Source organism: Denticeps clupeoides, chromosome 7 (assembly GCF_900700375.1).
Source record: "Denticeps clupeoides chromosome 7, fDenClu1.1, whole genome shotgun sequence".
In the NCBI taxonomy this organism is placed as follows: domain Eukaryota; kingdom Metazoa; phylum Chordata; class Actinopteri; order Clupeiformes; family Denticipitidae; genus Denticeps; species Denticeps clupeoides.
In genome coordinates this window covers 22,425,630-22,446,475 of record NC_041713.1, presented here as the reverse complement: position 1 = coordinate 22,446,475, position 20,846 = coordinate 22,425,630, and the positions used below count along the sequence as shown (strand labels likewise).

At 40.6% G+C, this 20,846-nt stretch overlaps 1 protein-coding gene across 1 annotated transcript; it reads right to left on the bottom strand.

Annotated features, from left to right (window-relative positions):
* Positions 1-4,038: 4,038 nt before the first annotated feature.
* cd81b (CD81 molecule b) lies at positions 4,039-20,283 on the bottom strand. Its single transcript, XM_028986079.1, has 9 exons — positions 20,068-20,283; positions 17,786-17,978; positions 16,612-16,726; positions 11,326-11,423; positions 11,178-11,252; positions 10,967-11,080; positions 8,992-9,075; positions 4,634-4,717; positions 4,039-4,294 (listed from the first exon to the last, which is right to left on the bottom strand). The coding sequence occupies exons 2-9, from the start codon at positions 17,849-17,851 to the stop codon at positions 4,235-4,237; spliced, it is 696 nt and encodes a 231-aa protein (XP_028841912.1). The 5' UTR covers positions 17,852-17,978; positions 20,068-20,283; the 3' UTR covers positions 4,039-4,234.
* Positions 20,284-20,846: the final 563 nt, after the last annotated feature.

The window sequence follows — 20,846 nt, the reverse complement described above, 5'->3', positions numbered from 1 at the left end:
TGTAATAGGTGTCAATAGGCATCCAATAGTTTTAAGAGTAAGACTAGTATTTGTCACGGCTCTGACTTTGTAGGGTACTTCGGCTCCGTATGCCTTTCCGGAGTTTCTGGGTGTCTCTGTTGTCTCTGACAAAGCCTGACTCCGGACGGGTGCAACCGGAGTTTTGTTGACCTGATTGCCCTTAGCGTGTGAACCTGTTGATATGTGTATAAATGCAGTTCCATCATATGTAGTCTCTACAAAACTCCGGTCCGGAACGCCGGCCCGTGGCACCCCTCCGGAGTCAGGCCTGTTCAGCGGCAACAGAGACACCAGGAGGTCGTGTGAATGCTTCCTGTTTTCCTACCAAGCCACGCGGTACAATATTAAATAGTCCAACATGGTGAATTGGAGAAAGTTACTGGGCAGTGCAGAGTAGAAGTAGAGTAGAATTTATCTAGTCTAATGTCAAGGTCCGTGGTGTTTGTCCATTCTAGCGACATTGGTCATTTGAAGGTCCCTCTGTCTTTAGTAGTTATGATGTTGGTGGCTGGGTACAACAATGGCCCTGGTGGGCTGTCTAGGACAACCTAAACGATATGATCATCATATATGTACTTTCTGTGGCTGCAGTATGTTCAGTAGTGCCGCTGATCCGGATTTGCACTGCATTCCAATCTGAATTCCTTGTCTGTGCGACATACCTTTACATTTACATTTGTGCCATATAGCAAACGTGGTATTTGTAGCATTATCCAGAGTGAATTACAATCAGTAGTTACAGGGACAGTCCCCCTGGAGCCATGTAGGGTTAAGTGTCTTGCTCAGGGACACAATGGTAGTAAGTGGGATTTGAACCTGGGTCAAATTCTGTAGGCTGTAAAAGTGTAAAAGAATGTGCCTTAATGGTTCATCTGCTTGATGATAAGAGAGTGAACAAGTGAGCTAAATTTCTCTTTTGCTCAGTCATAGATTTTGTGTGGTGAGCATGTTAAACTGTCCAGCATTGTCTTATTTCTATGTACTGTACATAATGTGCCAAAAATCACCCATTCGTGTAGATTTTAAACAATAAATCTTAATCACTTATCAACGTGTTTTGGTGAACATTTATCTTACTATTAAAACATGTGAAATATTTATTTATAAAAAAATAGGTCTGCCTTTAATTTTCTTTAATAAAACTAGCCATGGACCAGAAATAGTAATGCATAACAATAACCATAACAAATCAAAGCCATAGCCATTCTATAAAGAAATTGTGATATGTAGCTGCTTGTGGTGACGACGACCTGTGAACTGTGGCCTTCTCATACAATGGACATATGCACAATGTTTTTATCAGTGAAAGGGAAGTGACTGTCATTGTGAAAAACTACAGCACAGCAGACGGTGACACAATGAAATGTGTCCTCTGTATTTAACCATCACCCTTAGTGAGCAGTGGGCAGCCATGACCGCCGCCCGGGGAACCTTAGTGGCACCTTGGTGGTTTGGGAACTGAACCGGCAACCTTCCGATTACGGGTCCGTTTCCTTATCCGCCACTGTGTCAGCATCCACCACAGTGTCAGCAGTCATCTGTTCTCTACCTCTAAGCATTGTCCCCTTTATAATCTGGAGGAGATCGCCCCTCCACACACTCCTCCCTCAAAGGGAGACGACCTAACTTATTAATAGATGAATTTAAGGTGGGACACCACAGGTAACCAGTGGATCATCCCTATGCAAGGAAGAAAATTCAATCCTGATTGACCCACCAACTTGAAAAATACTCTGGTTTATAGGAACCTCACAGGATTATCTTGGTTCAAATCTGAGGCACAATAGATTATATTTAGAATAATATAACACTTATAGTTTACTGATATAAAGATATTACAGCATTATGCATCAGAGTTCAAACCCATTACTGTCTGCCACAAACTGTATACTTATGAACACACTGATCACCTTGATAATCTCATGAAGTAATGTTTGTTGTGTAAATGCCCTGAATGGGTAAATGGCTGCCAAAAAAATGCAGATGCAAAATATGCACGCCAATGTCACCAATGACGTCAAGAATGTTTAAGCAGCTCCGAAACCCAGGACACTGTAACATTCCAGCAGCAGCTTCAGGCTACTGTTGCTTCTCTGTGTAATATATGACTATATATCATCACCTTCCTAAAAACTCTTATTTGCTGACTTCTCCTCAGTTTTCAACGCTCTGCAACCCCACATCCTGGCTACTAAACTTTATCTCAAACTTTCATCTTGACAACCAGACATTCCTGTGGATATTGGACTTTCACAGAGAGAAATGGTTAACAACACTCTCTCTGACCTCCGTTATACCTCCACCGGGTCACCACTAGGCTGCGTGCTGACTCCTCTGCTCTTCATCTTATACACAGATGACTGCAGGGACAGACTGCCCAACTGTCACCAGGTGAAGGATGCTGACGACACAGTCCTCCTGTCCCTGCTGTCAGGCCCCTCACGCAACCATGGTCCGCTTCTGCAGGAGTTTGTAGACTGGTATGACACCTCATGTCTGGAACTGAACGTCAGCAAAACCAAGGAGATGATGCTGAGCTGAAGCAGAGGAACCTGGCTGCAGCAGTTACCACCTTCATCCACGGGAAGCCAGTGAAGCTAATCGAGGAGTATAAATACCTGAAATTCTCCTCTGACACAGAGGAGAATCTTAGGAAGTGTCACCAGTGGCAATACCTCCTTAGGAAGCTCAAATCCTGACTGTGAGATCCTCATCACACATCTGTGACCAACAGACATGCAGGCTGGTACTCAAGACCCCTCACACCCGCTGAACTGTTCTTTTTAACTCCTGACTCCCCCCAAACCACCCAACATCCTCTCACCCCTCCCAGACCTACTCAGATTTTAGGCTCATTTTCTCATTTCTTGTTTTTTCACTTTTTAAAACATTACGCACCTTATGTCTTCTGCCCAAATCATTGCATATTTTATTAAACTAAAAAGCAGCAGTAGAAGCCAGGACCCCACCACGGTGCAACAATGAAAACAATCTGACACAACAAATGACACACAAACACAATTTTCTGTGTATTGCACATACACAGAAAATTGTGTTTGTGTGCCATATGTTGTGTCAAAATTGTTTATTTTTTATATGTATGCTCCACTGTGCCTTTTAAAATACCCCTCGGTCGAAATAATATTTTTTAATTGGGTTGAATGTTTTTTTATGCCATTTATCAGACGCCATTAATCAGAGCGACTTAAAAATCAGTAGTTACAGGGACAGTCTCCCTGGAGACACTCAGGGTTAAGTGTCTTGCTCAGGGACACAATGGTAGTAAGTGGGATTTGAACCTTGGTCTTCTGGTTCATAGGCGAGTGTGTTACCGACTAGGCTACTACCACCCTACCATCGTACTACATCGTACTACTGTACTACTGGAGGTAGTGAGTGACAGGAGAATTGTGGACAATGCATCTCAAAACAAAGGAAGCCTTCAGAGAACAGTCCCTGCCATCCAGGCATCAAGCTAGATATTTCCCTGGAGTTGACGTGCGAATTGTCCTTGTGTTCGCTGATGAAAAATTCACTCTTTCACCTTTAACTGATCTTGTGCGTGTGTGTGTGTGTGTGTGTGTGTGTGTGTGTGTGTATATATATATATATATATACATATATACGTTACATTACAAGCAGTTTGATGTGAAACGAGAAGAAAAGAGCAAATTTGTGTGAAATAATATTAGCATGATAGTGGTGGTAGTACAGAAGTCTTGGAAGTCTTTTTTTGTTTTCTTAAGATCATTCCTTTAAGAACTTAACATTGTAAAAGTATTATGAATAGAGCTCATTTTTTTACTTTTCCTTGAGTCAATGAATCTTTTTTAAAGTTTTTATTACACTTTATTAAAATGAGTATCTTTACTTCTACTTGGGTAGCAAATAGTGTACTTTTGCCACCACTGCTTATTAGCTTGTCAAAAAACAGTTAAGCCCCTGATACAACCCATTTAAACATCAATCTTGCTTAACCATGATCAGTGTAAAATCGTGTTAAACAATACTGAAAAATTCAGGATATACCTCTTTTATTGTAATTGTTAGCAACTTCTAGGAATACCAACTGTAAACATTAACAGTATGTAGGACAGCATAGGAACGGTTTGACCACTATGCTGTTTTAAAACAGAACACTATTAACAAATGGATTTAATAGGTTAAGTCATTTGTCATATGTATAGGCAGCAGTAGCAGCGCTCACTCTTCATCAGTAGGCTGTATTCCGAATGGCACAGCACAGCACCATGGTGAAGATCATCTCAAAGATCTGAAAACACACACACACACACAAACACATGTTAACAACAGAAAGCCGTCGGAACATTTCACATTAACATATTTAACATTATAAGGTCTATGTGCCTATACACAACAGAATACAATGGTTGCCATGGCCATAGTAAAAGACAATAAATATGCTTTTAAATAAACTTTTTACTAAATCCCCCCTGAACATTCAAATAAACATTAAATCACAAATTAAATAAAATGATAAATATCTGGATGGATTGAGGTCTAGCATTAGAAACTGCATGATGGTAGGTTGTAGGAGGTCTGGGTAGACGGTATAGTAATATGGTGTCGGTAATGTTGGCTGATGTTTTACCATGATGACCGCAATCACCAGGGCAGCCAGGCCAATGATATGTTGCTTCTGTGTGAACAACTCCTTCAGCTTCACGTGGCAGTTCTGTAATCAACAGTCAAAAGAACAAACCTTCACATCTACGTATAGCAACTGGTAGAATTCAAATATTGCTACCAAATGTGACCTATTAGAATACTAAAACAAGAATTTTACATAAACAATATTCAAGCTGTAGGTCATTCTTTCCTTAAACCATCTTCCCTTAGACAGTGTCTATATTCAAAGATCTTAGCTGTGAAACATATTTTTTTTTCTGTGGGACTAGAATTATGAGCTACGATAATACAGTGAGCCACTTAAAAAGATGTGTAATTTTCATCATAGGTAAGAGACATTGTAGGATTAGCAGACTAATCCTACAATGTGAATGTGAATTTCCAGTGGGTAACGTGGGTAAAGAGTTTATTGAGGTAAATGGTAGCGCCATGTTGGAAAGAACACAGGCTAGATCAGAGTTACTGACTTACATTTATGGGTCAGACTGACGGATATAAGTAATATACAATATGCTGAATTGACTAAATATAAATAAATTGTGAAGTATTGCAATATGACATGTAATTCATTGCTAAAGTTTTTATTTCCAGTTTGTATAATTCCTGCCATATTTAATTAATTAATAATGTTGTATTTATTTCACATTTAAAATAAATAATAATTGCTATTCATTTTTTGTAATTGGGACAAAATAAACATCTAGCTTTTTTTTAACATTAATAGTCAAGGCAATTGTCCAAGATAGAAATAAAAGATAGAAAAAGATAGAATGTTTTGCTTTGATGCTCAATAATTTTGGTTTCGTAAAAAATAGTTTGGTATATGTGAAAAGGGCACACAATGCAAAACCAAAATTCCTGTGCAACTTATTTGGACATAATAGGGAATTTTCTCAGCTTGAGCTGACACACGTATAAGAACGTTTGGTACAGATGCTCAGAGGAACAATTTGAAATTCTACATCAACATCTTCACAACATGAATCAAATGTGAATTTAGGTGCATTTGTCGTGTTGCCTCGTGGTGTTGCAATTTTTACAACATGTTCTCCATCGCCCGACTCATATCCATTCCCACCTGGGCGATCGTTGTGATGTCACACGCTGTTGTACGTGCTGGGTGTGGCTTTGAACAGCGAACAAGAAGTGAGGTGCGCTGTCAGGATTGACGGCAGCTGTGCTCAACACCGGTGGCCAATCCTGACAGCGCAAAAATGCCGGATATTTCCGCCCCTTCCAGGTCTCCTGCATTTTCGTGGACGTTAGTGCACGTATCGTATGTGAAGGTGTATTTTCAGTTCTGGCAATCGCCACACGCCTACGGGTTTGTTTACGTTCTTCATTAAGTTAAATCGTTTTCGGCCACCGCGCCATTGTTTGTTTGTTATAATAAAACCCCATTCCCAGCATGTCAGACCTCTGCGCTTCCTTCCCCCGTAAGTCCGTAGTCGTGACATGTGCTTTTTGGATCAAATGCTGTAATAAAAGTAAAATTCAACCCTAAAATTCAAAGGGTTTTAAAAGAATATTATATTAAAATGTACAGTCCCATTATTCCAGGGGATCAAATGTAAATGGACAAATGAATGAACACTGAAAATAAAATGTATATTTATAATACTTTATTAAAAATCCTTTGCATACAATGACTGCCTTAAGTGTTGAACCCATGGGCATCACCAGACATTGGGTTTAATTCTTTGTAATGCTCTGCTAGGCCTATACTGCAAGTGATTAGGCCATTGAAGAATTCAATTTCTTTTCAACAGCCTGGATCATTCCCTTGGCACTGTGGTGCATCCAGTCAGGATTGTCTATATGTTGTCCATTCCCACCCCAAAGATTTTTAGCCTCCTCAGGAAGAACGGCCTCTACTGTGCCTTCCTGAGGATGCAGATGGTGTGGATGATTTTCTTTTGTGATTACGTTCACTGTCTGGTTCAGATTTGTCAAGAAGTCCATAACACTGAAACAGATGAATCTGCTTTGTCAAGAATCTGTGAGCTTCAATTGACAACTTTACAAAAAACAGTATCAAAAGTTGTAGTCAGTGATGTTTTCTGTAGATCATACGTGGAGCGGATTGGATCACTGGATATGAAGGCTGTGACTCAGTGGGGAGGCGCTTCTTGACTCTGGCCATTCAGCTTTTAATAAACCCTGGACCCATTTCAGAAATCCCTGCATCAAAAATACTGCTAAAAGGGTAAACTTTAGAGAGGGATATTAGTAAAGATTAGAAGGCTCTTATAGATAATTAGAATGTTATTCAATTCTTTTCTGTAATTAAGCAATAGATGTTAATGTAAGGGTGGTAGTAGCCTAGTGGGTAACACACTCGCCTATGAACCAGAAGACCCAGGTTCAAATCCCACTTACTACCGTTGTGTCCCTGAGCAAGATACTTAACCATAAGTTGCTCCAGGGAGACTGTCCCTGTAAATATTGATTGTAAGTCGCTCTGGATAAGGGCGTCTGATAAATGCTGTAAATATAATGTTAATGATATTAAAGCATCTATTAATTTAATCATTCCAGCTCAGGTTTGCAATTTGTATTAGATGATTTGCAGAGGTGGGTACTAACGAGTTATTGTACTCAACATTGGACAGCACTCGACTCGTTACTTTTTTAAAACCATTTGCCCAGTAGATCTAACACGTTTCACCTTTCAGACATAGCAGCAATCCTTACATGACGCCGTTTCACCAATCAGACATAGCCATGCAGTCACATGACCACGGCACAACCTGGGACTGGCAGACAGACCAAACTTCACACAGTACAGACACGAAATGATAAATAGCAGATGCGACTGTCTCCAGTGCTAAAACGAAAGAAAACAGAATCCCAAACTTTCATGTCAACCCTTTTAGCGTTAAATGGTGCCATGAGCATTTGGGTCCTTGTGATTGGTGAATGGTGTTTTTTATGTCTCTTCCAGGACTGCCTTTACTCTCTCTGAATACTCAAATGAGTGGTCATTCATCAAATCTGATCATGAGAATGACCAGTGATTCCAGAGATTACCACCGAAGAATGCATATGAGAGCCAAAGCGCACAGCAGAGGGCGGCCTTTCTATTGATTCTTAACTGTTTTATTGTTTAATAATGCATTATGAACACATCTGCTCCAGTTTTTTTTTACCTTTTTAAAATTGTGTTATTGGTATTATTACAATGCTGAATCATTTAATTATAATATAATTTTATTAGTATTACACCCCTATATATACATATAGTTATAATAGAAATATACAGAGCTATTAATTATAATTATAACATCTATAATAGGTGGAGTCAATACCTATAGTAAGTGAAACTGAAACAAATGAGTTTTAGCTCCTAATAAATCTCAAGTGTGCACTTTAAAAAGTAAACACTGGCTAAACTTAAAAAAAAGTTAAAAAAAAATCTGTCTCAACTAATATTTTAGCATTGACATAGTGTAAATTTAGCCAGTGTGCACTTTTTTCAGTGTACCTAAATGAATAGATATTTTCTCCCTATTTTTAGTGCAGGTTAGGGTGTATTATGGTGTACTATGGTGTACTTGAGGTTTCAGATGGCTAAAAGATGTACTCTAAAAGATCTACTAAGATCTGAGTTCAGTCTTCATTTTCCCTGACCCAGTAGCATATATGCTGATTCCTAGACCTCTGCAGTAATGTAACCTTTATAATGATTTCAAAGGGGAGTGGCCCAAGGAGGGCAAAGGTCACACTGAAAAAGTGAACAAAGGCTAAACGTTAAAAAAATTAATGAATCTGTCAAGAATAAATAAAAGACCAAATGCAGACTCCTGTGTCCTTCATCTTCATTTAAACTAACTTGTCATTTCCTTGTGCCGCTCAGTTGGGACTTTTTAGAGGTCTTTGTACATCGGCTCTAGCAATTTATATATATTTGCTACAGTCAATGCACAAAGACCTCTAAAAACCTCAGTATAGGTTACATTATATCAGAATTCCCTATCCCCTATCCCTATTCTAAAATAAAATTGTATACATATACTTTATTAAAATAATTCTGGCCTCGCTGTTAAAATCTACACTGCCTTTGACTGATTATATTGGTTCATGTAGGCGAGTGAGAGTTTAGGGTAAAAAGACAAACCCACAGAGATTTTAATGTTAGAAAGTAAGATACTAAAAAAAAATTTGATACTGAAAGATGCTAAAATTAGGTAATGCAAGAGCAGATGTAGCTGCCACACAAGCAGCAGTCAAGCTCTTTTCTGTCATGCTCCCATAACTACCCCACGACTCACACACGCAGTATTCGTATCTTCAAAATATCTATCATGGAATGGAACCAACCGTAGTCTGCTCATCTGTGCTCTTCTTGCAAAGTGTATCCTTGTTGAACAATGGAGAGTCAGATCCTTTTCCACAGCAGTCCAGCTTCAGAGGAAACATGAAAATGAATGCACACATATCGACAACTTTAATGTCATTACAGAGACAATATCTGAATTCAAAATATGAAATGGAAATAAATTATATACTCCTATACAGTACATGCCAAAATTTGGATTGCATGGCTGTTTTCAATGTGTTTTCTTTATTTCACATTGGTAGATTCTCACTGAAGGTATCAACACTATGAATGAACACATGTGGAGTTATGTACCTAACAAAAAGTGGAGACCTGGCCTCCACAGTCACCGGACCTGAACCCAATCCAGATGGTTTGGGCTGAGCTGGACCGCAGAGTGAAGGCAAAGGGGCCAACAAGTGCTAAAAAGCTCTGGGAACTCCTTCAAGCATTTCAGGTGACGACCTCTTGAAGCTCATCGAGAATTATTAGGCAAGTTGTATTTTTGAGGAATAATTTTATTATTGAACAACCATGTTCTCAATGAACCCAAAAACCTCATTAATATCAAAGCCTGCCATCCATTGATTCTGTCAGTGTTTTGATCTGTTCACCATCAACATTGCGTGCAGCAGCAACCACAGCCTCCCAGACACTGTTCAGAGAGGTGTACTGTTTTCCCTCCTTGTAAATCTCACATTTGATGATGGACCACAGGTTCTCAATGGGGTTCAGATCAGGTGAACAAGGAGGCCATGTCATTAGTTTTTCTTCCTTTATACCCTTTCTTGCCAGCCACGCTGTGGAGTACTTGGACGCGTGTGATGGAGCATTGTCCTGCATGAAAATCATGTTTTTCTGCAGACTTCTTCCTGTAACACTGCTTGAAGAAGGTGTCTTCCAGAAACTGGCAGTAGGACTGGGAGTTGAGCTTGACTCCATCCTCAACCCGAAAAGGCCCCACAAGCTCATCTTTGATGATGCCAGCCCAAACCAGTACTCCACCTCCACCTTGCTGGCGTCTGAGTCGGACTGGAGCTCTCTGCCCTTTACCAATCCAGTCACGGGCCCATCCATCTGGCCCATCAAGACTCACTCTCATTTCATCAGTCCATAAAACCTTAGAAAAATCAGTCTTGAGATATTTCTTGGCCCAGTCTTGACGTTTCAGCTTGTGTGTCTTGTTCAGTGGTGGTCGTCTTTCAGCCTTTCTTACCTTGGCCATGTCTCTGAGTATTGCACACCTTGTGCTTTTGGGCACTCCAGTGATGTTGCAGCTCTGAAATATGGCCAAACTGGTGGCAAGTGGCATCTTGGCAGCTGCACGCTTGACTTTTCTCAGTTCATGGGCAGTTATTTTGCGCCTTGGTTTTTCCACACGCTTCTTGCGACCCTGTTGACTATTTTGAATGAAACGCTTGATTGTTCGATGATCACGCTTCAGAAGCTTTGCTATTTTAAGAGTGCTGCATCCCTCTGCAAGATATCTCACTATTGTTGGACTTTTCTGAGCCTATCAAGTCCTTCTTCTGACCCATTTTGCCAAAGGAAAGGAAGTTGCCTAATAATTATGCACACCTGATATAGGGTGTTGATGTCATTAGACCACACCCCTTCTCATTACAGAGATGCACATCACCTAATATGCTTAATTGGTAGTAGGCTTTCGAGCCTATACAGCTTGGTGTAAGACAACATGCATGAAGAGGATGATGTGGACAAAATACTCATTTGCCTAATAATTCTGCACTCCCTGTAGAATATAAACGTGTTTTCAGTTATTTCACCTTTTTTTGTTAAGTACATAACTCCACATGTGTTAATTCATAGTCTTGATGCCTTCATTGAATGAGAAGGTGTGTCCAAACTTTTGGCTTGTACTGTACATGCAGGATATCTTATTTTATTTGGAGATCCACAGAATGTGATTCATTAATTTTAAGACAAAAAAATGTTTAAATCCCCAAAGCTACTGACTGTGTCATGGAAGACCTTCACCACTGCAACTGCCGCCTGCTTGGTCTGTGAATCTGAAGTTTCTATGGCTTTGATGTATGCAGAGTCATAGAAGTTTATGAGCTCTTTAGAAATCTGTCAAAACAGTTAAACATCTTTCATATAAAACAGTAATTCTCTAGTGCATCCTCCAAAAATATATGTGCATGAGCACGGACTTAAGCCCGCTTACCGTTTCTCGGTTCATGAAGCCCCAGATCCCAGCAGCCACCTCGCAGGCAAAAAGAATGACCAAACAAGTGAAGAACTGTAAAAGACGGGAGACGTTTAGCATTTTCTGCACTGTCTGACGGGTTTCCAAGGTTCCAATGAAAACTCACAGTTCCCAAGAGACACTGGGACTCCTGGATGGCACCGTAGCAGCCAAGGAAGCCCACAAACATCATCACGGTTCCAACAGCAATCAGGATGTAGACACCTGAGGCAGGAGAAGGCAGGAGAAAAACCGTTCCAGGAATTGTGTTTAACTGTGTTTTTCTCTGAGAACCAGCAGGTGGCTCCGTGACTGTGGCCCTACATCTCTACCACGAACAGGCCACACGCAGTATAATCATCATGGCTCTCGAATCAGGCTGAAATGTACTGGGTTTTACCTTCGCTGTGCAGCAACTTAAGGGACTTTTCTGTACGAGACTCATTCCCAGTCTGAAACCAAACCCTAAAAACAACATGTGGACTTCTGTTTGATCTGTGAACCTCAGGGTGGGGAGCATCCAGCCTAACAACCGACTTCAAATGCCAGTTACTAAAAACATCCAATGCAATCTCTAATTATCTGCAGCAAAGGGCAGATGTATTTTGCGCATGTGGCTGCGTGTAAATTACGCCAGAGAGGGTGGGGCTGCTCTCGAGGTGGAAGAAAAAAGCTATAAAAACATGCACATGCCGCATAGTTACATCAAGGAGGCCCGCGCTCGAATGACTAGGGGGGAAAGCACTAGGGTTTCTAAATAGTCCCTCTAATGAACCACCAAACATCTGCAGACTCGGGGGTCAGCCGGTCACGCAGGATAAAGGGAATACCGCTGGGGAGTGGAAATTTGAGCAGTTGTGGCGGTGGCGGCCTCAGGAAGGAGGACGCCTCACGGCTGGACAAAGTGGTGATGAAGGCGGCCTGTGTTTTTCTCGGCCCAGGACTAGAAACGTTGTCATCCGTGGCAAAGCGATGTATGCCTGTCAATCTCGGACGATCCACCGCGCCCCCAGCCCGACATCATCCTTCAGCTGCAGCTCTGCACCACTCACAGCACACCATGCACCTTAATCGTACATGTCTAGCACGGAACTGTCAATCTACTCCACAGAAGGGCTACTGGACCGTCTCAAACCACAAAAATAGTTCCACTTAAGTTCCTCCAACTTCAGAATCACGTTATATGAGCGAACAGATAGAAGGAATTTGACTTCTGTCGTCTCTGAAGAAACAACAGAAGCAACAGAAACAACAATATAAATATACAATATAATTTAAATCTTATATACAAAAAAATGCAACGATTACGGGTAGGTGCAGGCAAGAACGAGGACGCGTAGGCACAGCTTTACTCCGTACCATACATTATTCTATTTATAAAGCACTTTAAAACAGCAAAGGAGGAGCTGACCAAAGGGCTGGTGATGAACATTTCCAAGGACATGTCACACATGGACAACAAGAGGTTAAACAAGAGGTCAATTACAGATTACAGAAGCACAGAAGTACAAAATTCTCCATTCAGCCGCCCGCATCATTACTCCTTCTATCCATCATGTATCTCCCAACTCCACTGGCTCGGGGTTGAATACAAAGGGATTCTGTTAGCATTGAAGGCCATTCACAGCCTTGGCCCTCCATATCTGACTGAGCATCTCCCTCTTGTACCCTCAGATCTTTCTCTAGTGTCCCTTCCGCCCGTCTTACCTCTATGGGGAGCAGGACTTCTAGCCACTCCGCCCCCAGGCTCTGGAACTCACTATCACCCAAGCTCAGAAATAAAAATTCCCTCTCGCACTTTAAATCCTCACTCAACACCCGTCTGTTCAAGTGCGCTTTCTCTCTCGGAGTCATTTTCCCTCTCTGATGGTTTTATATTCTAGAATTATTCACAATTTCACTGTGTGGCATGACAGTGGACAGTGTCTAGTTTTCATTTTAAACTGTAGGAACTCTGGGATGAAAGTATAAATCTATCTATCTAATAAAATACATACAGAGGACAGATGGAACAGACATTTTGGACCTGGTGCTAGGCGCAACCATGAATACTAGGCATTATGGCTACGCATGCAAAAAGGCCGGACATGGGAAGGAGGTTTAAATGGTTTGTTAGGGGAGTGCGCGCCATTTCAATAATGACAAATCAGTCATTTGGTCTCATAATGCATATGAGCTTATGACATTTGAAAATCATGTGAAGTGATCTACACGCAAAGTTAAACCAGGCAGAGACAGGGGAAGAGTGTAAGACAAATTATGCAGAAGCGTTTAAGACCAGGCTAAAGACTTTTTAGCCAAGCATTTCATGAGAAAACGTTTCTCTGCATTATGCACGGGACATTTTGATAAGTTACTTTATCCCCATAACTAGTGGTCAGAACTATGAACAAGTGTGACATGTATGTAGTGCCTGTCATGCCTTACTGCTGGGTACTTCAATATAAACTTCCCAGACAGACGCCATGCAAGCAGTTTGAAAACTTGCCATGTTGTTAAAACCAACTTCCACAGTAAAATTCTTGGAACTCTATTAGCATTCAGACAAAACCATTGCACCAAATATTGTGCCACACTGTTAAATAACATAATGTTAACATAAGAATGTATGAACATAAAGTTTATGCAATACAAATACATGCAACTATAATGACAAGGCTAACAAAGAAAGTTCACTCCGCCAAGTCGGATCTGAACCACTCCAGCATTATGCCCCTGATGAAGTAAATTTTATTGTACCAGGCCAATCCAGGCTGGATCTGGCTATTCCGCGTCACCAGCCCTCCCTGGAGCCTCACACAGAGGTCACAGGTTACCGAGGTTCACAGGGGTCAGTGGAGCATCTATCCTGGGCTGACAGGCATTATGAGCAAATCTGCTCAATTGTTCAGCTGTCATTATAATAAGCATTATTAAAATACTATCCAGATAAATTATATTATGATTCGTTTAGTATTGTAGCACTATATTTATATTTAATTATAATGCAAAATAACTACCGTGACATGACAAGTAAAGCAAACGAGCTTTATAGTTTGGCCCATGAATTATATTCATGGGCCAAAACGAGCTCAATTGGATAGTTTGAAGTACCTGAATGTCCTTTCACTACATCCATAAACCTCTTTTCTCTTTTCCTCCTACCTGGTAACTCCATCCTCAGCATCCATTTCCCAACATTCTCAGCGTGTCTCCTCTGGAGATGTACAGTCCAAATTCAATCTTGCTTCTCTGACTTTACCTCCAAATTGTTCAACCCAAACTGTCCATCCAATACATGCATTCCTAATCCTGCCATAATCATAATCAATTCTACTGCTCACTGATCACCTCTCCTCTTAAAATCGCTTACACCACTCGATAGGGTGGTAGTAGCCTAGTGGGTAACACACTCGCCTATGAACCAGAAGACCTGGGTTCGAATCCCGCTTACAACCATTGTGTCCCTGAGCAAGACACTTAACCCTAAGTTGCTCCAGGGAGACTGTCCCTGTAAATACTGATTTTAAGTCGCTCTGGATAAGGGCGTCTGATAAATGCTGTAAATGTAAATGATTTCATAAATGTATGCTGTGGCATGTAGTAAGTACAGCACTTTTTGAAAAGTGGTACCAGTACACTTCTTCTCCGCTCATCAGGCATCCTCTCTCTTTCCAAGGTTAAATCAAACAAATTCCATACAGCTCCACTGCCAACCCTCCTTAACACCTTTGTGCTTCCATGGGTCCCATCAGCCTGTCAGTATTCGTTAAACCACTATGTTTTTTTTTTATCAATACGCTGTATTCATTTACATTGTGAGCAGCCCTCCTCTGAGAGTCTTCCTCCCCTACTTCTTACAGACTCTTACAGACTCCACCTGACGATTAGTAGGTGAAATTAAGACCTCTTCACTGCAACACCATGCAAGACAGAAAAAAACTTTTGGAATGTTGAACTTCTTGTTATTCAGGTTTGGTAAATTTGGTGTAAGACTAATGTAATTTTAATTAATATAGTTTGAAAATGTAATGCAATTTAATTTAATGGAGGTTAATTGGAAATGACAAAAAAACTTTTTGGAAATAATTCCAAAATTATCGCTAGTATTTGAAGTCAAGAGCATGCAACTATTCAAAGCATGAAAAATTCCTTAACAACACTCATAAGGAACATGTTCATGGGACTGATGAATTGTGTGCAAGCACAATCTTACAAACTTAGAAACTTACAAACTTAGAAGTTGTGGTTTTTCTGCCACAACTTGCTGGTACCATACCAAGGTTCAATATTATTCTATATTATTATTAGATTGTGTTGTAGTTCAACCTAATGTGCAATGTAATTTTTTAAAAATTGTGTGTGCATATCAAGTGGTGATTGGTGGCACTGTTGAGCCCCATGACCACACCCGGGTCCAAGCCATAAGAACAACCACAAAAATGCACTTTCATTTTGCACTAGTTTGCACTCCATCTTAGATGTCACATGTAGTGCATGCACTTTGCACAGCTAAAATATGCCACCGATGCAGACAGACAGAGGGATCCCCTGCTACAATACACACCCTAATACACGCACACATGCTGGATAAATACGTAGTCCATGCTTCCTGTCATGCTGTAACAACAGGGCTCTCTAAGGAAGTCCTGAGGGGTTTCCTGTGGTCAGTTTAAACACACAAGTCCATTATTGTGCTAAAAACCACATTACTAATGCTAACCAGTGAAGTATACACATCTAAATATAACATGCACATTTGCATCGTCAAAGATATCCTGTGACCGTTTTATATATATATATATATATATATATATACACACACACACACACACACACACACACACACACACACACACACACACACATAGTCATTTTTAAATTTAATTTCTGTACGTCTGTGTGTGTGTGCGTGTGTCTGTGTTAAATGTCCTTATGACTTGGACCCGGGTGTGGTCATGGGGCTCAACAGCGCCACCTAACGAATCCCCACTTGATATGCACACACTTTTTTTTTTTTACAAGACAATCTAATGATATATTATAAATCTAATAATAATATAGAATAATATTGCACCTAGGTATGGTGCCAGCAGGTTGTGGCAGAAAAACTACAACTTCTAACACACACACACAGACGTACAGAAATTAAATTAAAAAAATGACTAACATATTAGCCACTAGGCTGCCTAAAGAATAGTCTCAAAGGGACTAGCAAAAGGAATCGTATCGAGATCCTGACCTGAAGGAAACCAGCAGGAAATGGTAAGAGCGGGTTAATGTTAGGAAGGAAGTCAAAAAGGAGGCCGGAAAGCGCACACAACATAATCAGGCAAATATATTTTTAGGATCGTACAACAAAACATGTAGGGCCAGGTAAAAGCAAAGCGTGTGACTTTCTACAACCAGCTGGAGAAATGGCGCGAACACTCACTGATGTAGAAGGTGTTGGGTGCCTGGTTGTCTTCGAATTGGAGCAGAAGCAGATTGCTGGTTTTGTTGTCATGGCGAAGCCAAAGTGCCAGACCAAGAATCACTCCGCCTGCAAGCTGTCGAAGCAACCGAGCAAAACGAGTTACCAAACTGAACACCGACTCTACCAAGTCTGATTGAAAGAGATTTACTTCCCCAGCGGGGTGCCTGTGAAAAAAAGGATTTATCTGTTGGATCATGTTGGCTTGATGACTGGGGAAGTACATTCCTGTATTTCTATAACGGCATAAAATCAGCGTATTGTTGCATCGGGTAAGGGTTACAGCAACGATGGAGTGCAGCATTATATGGCTTTTGACATTTTGAGCCTATGAACATCGTATGGGAAGTCAGCTGGGGGTTTGGACAAGCCGGCTGGTGTCATTGAGGGAACAGGAAGAGGTAAATAAGGCTCTGGACTTACGCGGGGGAGCGCAGAACTACATTTCCCTCCTTACGCGGGTGCGGTGCCACCTCAAAAAACTTGAACTGACTTCTGTCTTACTGTAAATCAATCTTTACTGAACCGTAAGCATTTGGTGCTTGGAAGAAAAAGCTGGAGTAAAATATGGTTGATGCATGTGCGTTTTATTTGCATTTCCAGGTATTAGGCACTAGAGTGGCAAGAGGTGGTAGAATTTAACACATTTAAATTACGCTCATCGCTGCACAAGAACAGGCGGGATTCGGTTCTTTTTTTAACTCCTCTCTGCACCAGATCGTCTCGGCCTCAAACGGAACATTTTAATTACAGAACAAAGTTTAAATACAGTACAAGGAACACACACAGTGCGCGCTCTTTAATTACTGAAGGATGTTCACTAAAGCAGACCACTCGACGCTGGCCATGGAAACCATTAACGCAAATGAATTAAAAAGCCACATTAACTCAACTCTTCCGTGGTTCCATGATGTAAAAAAACATTATTTTGTTCTTAAACTTGAAATTGAGCTTGATAATAGTAAATACAATAACCACTGATTGTTTAATAAGATTAATAAGATCTAATAAGTAAAAACTGCAAAGAAAATGTCTTACTGCAAAACTTTTGTACATGATAGGACCGAAAAACTCAGAACATCCCCACCATCAACAATTATAACTCAATTATAAGAAAGTGTCGAATTTTACTTACCCAAAAGACAAAATTGAAGAAAAACAGCATGTATTTAATACACTGGGTGCAGCCTGTCACTGCCATTATTCGTCTTGGGGTTGTTTCGACGGTCTCGAGAGTCGGGATGATCCGCTTTAATAACCTTCACGTGCAGCGTGAGGACCGTTACTCTGCGCATGAACAGTGGAGCAGCCAGTGAGGGCAGGAAATCCTGCAGGACAGAAGAGGAATCGGAAACTCCCACCGAGGAAACTCACACATACGCACTGTGTTTGTCACAACCGGAGAACAGAAATATTTGCATTGAAGCATTTTAACAGACCAATATCTGAGTAACATAACGTTTTTTTTATCTATTCTGTCAGGTACAGTTTACAAAACTGCATATCATTGCAGTATGAAAGAAACGTTAAAAAAACAATACCATTATAATGTTATATACTTTTGTAGATACAAAATTTGTGTGATGAACAAAATTTCACAAACACCCATAATGTTTATTAAAAACACATATTTAGTTCATATACTGGAGATGCATGTGACAGTGTATTTCTTGGTACATGGGGAGGGTGGCGTCAGGAAGGGCATCCGGCATAAACCTTTTGCCCAGTCGATTGTGAGGACAGCCAGACCGGCTGACCTGCTGTGGTGACCCTTAATGGTAGAAGCTGAAGGAAGTAGAAGATTTCATTTAAATAACAGAAAAAAAAAACCTGAAAGAAGGGACTACGGTGTTTTACAACCAAATAACAGAGTTGTCATGTCACCCATTCTTGAGAACTGGACCAAAATATGTCTAATAACAAGAACAACTACCTATCAGAACCCTCTCTTGCCCATGAATTATAGCTTTAAGAATGCCGTGAATATCATTTCTGAGACCTATTGCATTACCATGAGGTTTAAACTTTGCATAAAACCTTTGTATAGTATCTGATGGTTGTCTTCTGTCCCCTGTTGGATACCATTTGCACTACAGCCATTCTCACATGAAGCTGGTATGAAAGAAGATTTAGTGGTAAATCCCTCAGTGGTGTGATTGTGGTCAAATACGATACGAAAAAACTTTTTACATGCATGTACATACATACACATTTTTTAATTAATAAAGACAAAAAATTCTGTCCATTATTTCTTTGTTCAAGTAAGCTTACTCTAGTGTATTTAAATCCCTTTAATGTGTTTAAACAACCAAAAATAAAGTTCTAATTTCAAACATATTACTGACCTCTACCCCAGTCACTGTCTTTTTTTTTACACAACATAGTGATCAGTCATTTTATTGATTTATTTATTAGAAAAACACATTCTTCAGATATAGCAGTATACAAAGTTCTAGAAGCATTCACTTTTTTAATAACAGACAATACGGCAGTGGGCTCAGTGGGCTTTCATACACAATACACACATTCATCTTCGGAAAGTGTGTTATAGATTTTATATAGATCTAATGCAGAGGGCTGATGAAGAGGGTTCCCCCTCTTATCCCCCTGTTACTACAGCTCTACTCCCAAGCTCTCGTACAACTCCAGCTTATACTGAGCTCCACCCCTTTCTCTGCCACAGTCAAATGTCTTCAACTGTCAAAAATAAAGCATCAAAATGATTAAAACATCTGAAATGTAAAGCAATTGCTTCATTGCTTCGACTGCAAGATTTTGATGTTCACTCCATCTCTACAATAAAGTTATATATTTATAAATATTCCTTTAATAATTGGTTCCATTGTTTATTTTGTCTGAATATTTTTTATTAGCTGACTTTATCATTCCTTTGTCTATTTACTGATAATCTGTCTTTTCCACATCCTGATTACAGAATATGAATTCTGAACTGCATTCGTTGTCCTATAAGTGAATTTGAAACTTAAACATCATTCAAATTTGGTGTCTTTTCTTTTGTGCTCATGCGGTTTTACTCTCAGCCCTACTTTTTTACACGGAGCGACATGTGCAAAAGTGCTTTATGAATTTCCTGGTCTGTGAAATTTTATTAGAAATGATAGTAAATGATTACATTTTGTCCAGGTGTGGGAAGCAGAAAGGAGCAAGGAAGCAAGGTCATAGCATCTCAGAATGTGCAGCTCTGGTGGAGATGTTGCAGGAGGTTCCAAAATGTGCAGGGTCCTGTGCTGCCAAGCCTCACTGATGCACATGGGGTGAATGTGAGCTTTTTTATTGCATGCTGCAGACCCATCATCGTGCCAAACACAATGGGCACGTGAGCATCAGAACTGAACTGCGGAGGCATAGAAGATGTTCTGGTGTGTGTGTGTGTGTAAATGTGTGCGTGCCACTTACCAGGGGAAGAGTAGACTATGAAGACAAGCTGGTGAAGGCCATGTGATGTTCTGAGCAACGTTTCCAAAATGGTTTTAGGAACCATTAGTTTCCAAATCTCAATTCAGTCGAGCATCTGTGGGATGTGTCACTTAAAAAAAAAGCATGTCCCATTCAGTCTAAACAGCGTCTTTATTACTCGAATGAAAATGTGTGTAGAAGTCAAGTATAAAAACCCGTCTGGACACCCCGACTTGGACACGCCTATGTCTACAGAGCAGAGATAAAGTTTAGGCCCTGGCTACTGCGATGTACAGTGCGGTAACCTCGCAAGGTTTTCTGTACCAAGGTGTCGTGACCATAACCGAATGTGTATAAACGCTGTGTATTTTAACAGGTGGGCCTTACCTAGCGGGCAAGGAAACGGACCCGTAATCGGAGGGTTGCGGGTTCGAATCCTGAACTGCCAAGGTGCCACCGAGGTCCCCCTGATCAAGGAACCGTCTCCACGCACTGCTCCCCGGGCGCCTTCCATGGCGTGATGGGTTACAATCGCAATCGCTTCACTTTTACTAACCGTCAACTCCTAAACATGGGAATGGAACACCTCCTCATCCATCTTATCCAAGAACGCTCCCATTGCTGGGCGAAAAGTACAGTGACGCACTAGAACCCACTGCAGATCTGTCTACTGGTGAAACCATATATAAAGGGGCGTGGAAAGAACATTTTGATTGGCCTTTACAATTACCAAAGGAGTTCAAAAGTATGGGACAGTACATTTACAACATTTACCAGAC

Coding starts and splice junctions, on each gene's coding strand:
- cd81b (XM_028986079.1), bottom strand. CDS start 17,851: ATGGCAGTGACAGGCTGCACCCAGTGTATTAAATACATGCTGTTTTTC. Junction 11,424..16,611: donor ACCCAACACCTTCTACATCA/GTGAGTGTTCGC, acceptor CTCCTGCCTCAG/GTGTCTACATCCTGATTGCT. Junction 11,253..11,325: donor CCCAGTGTCTCTTGGGAACT/GTGAGTTTTCAT, acceptor CGTCTTTTACAG/TTCTTCACTTGTTTGGTCAT.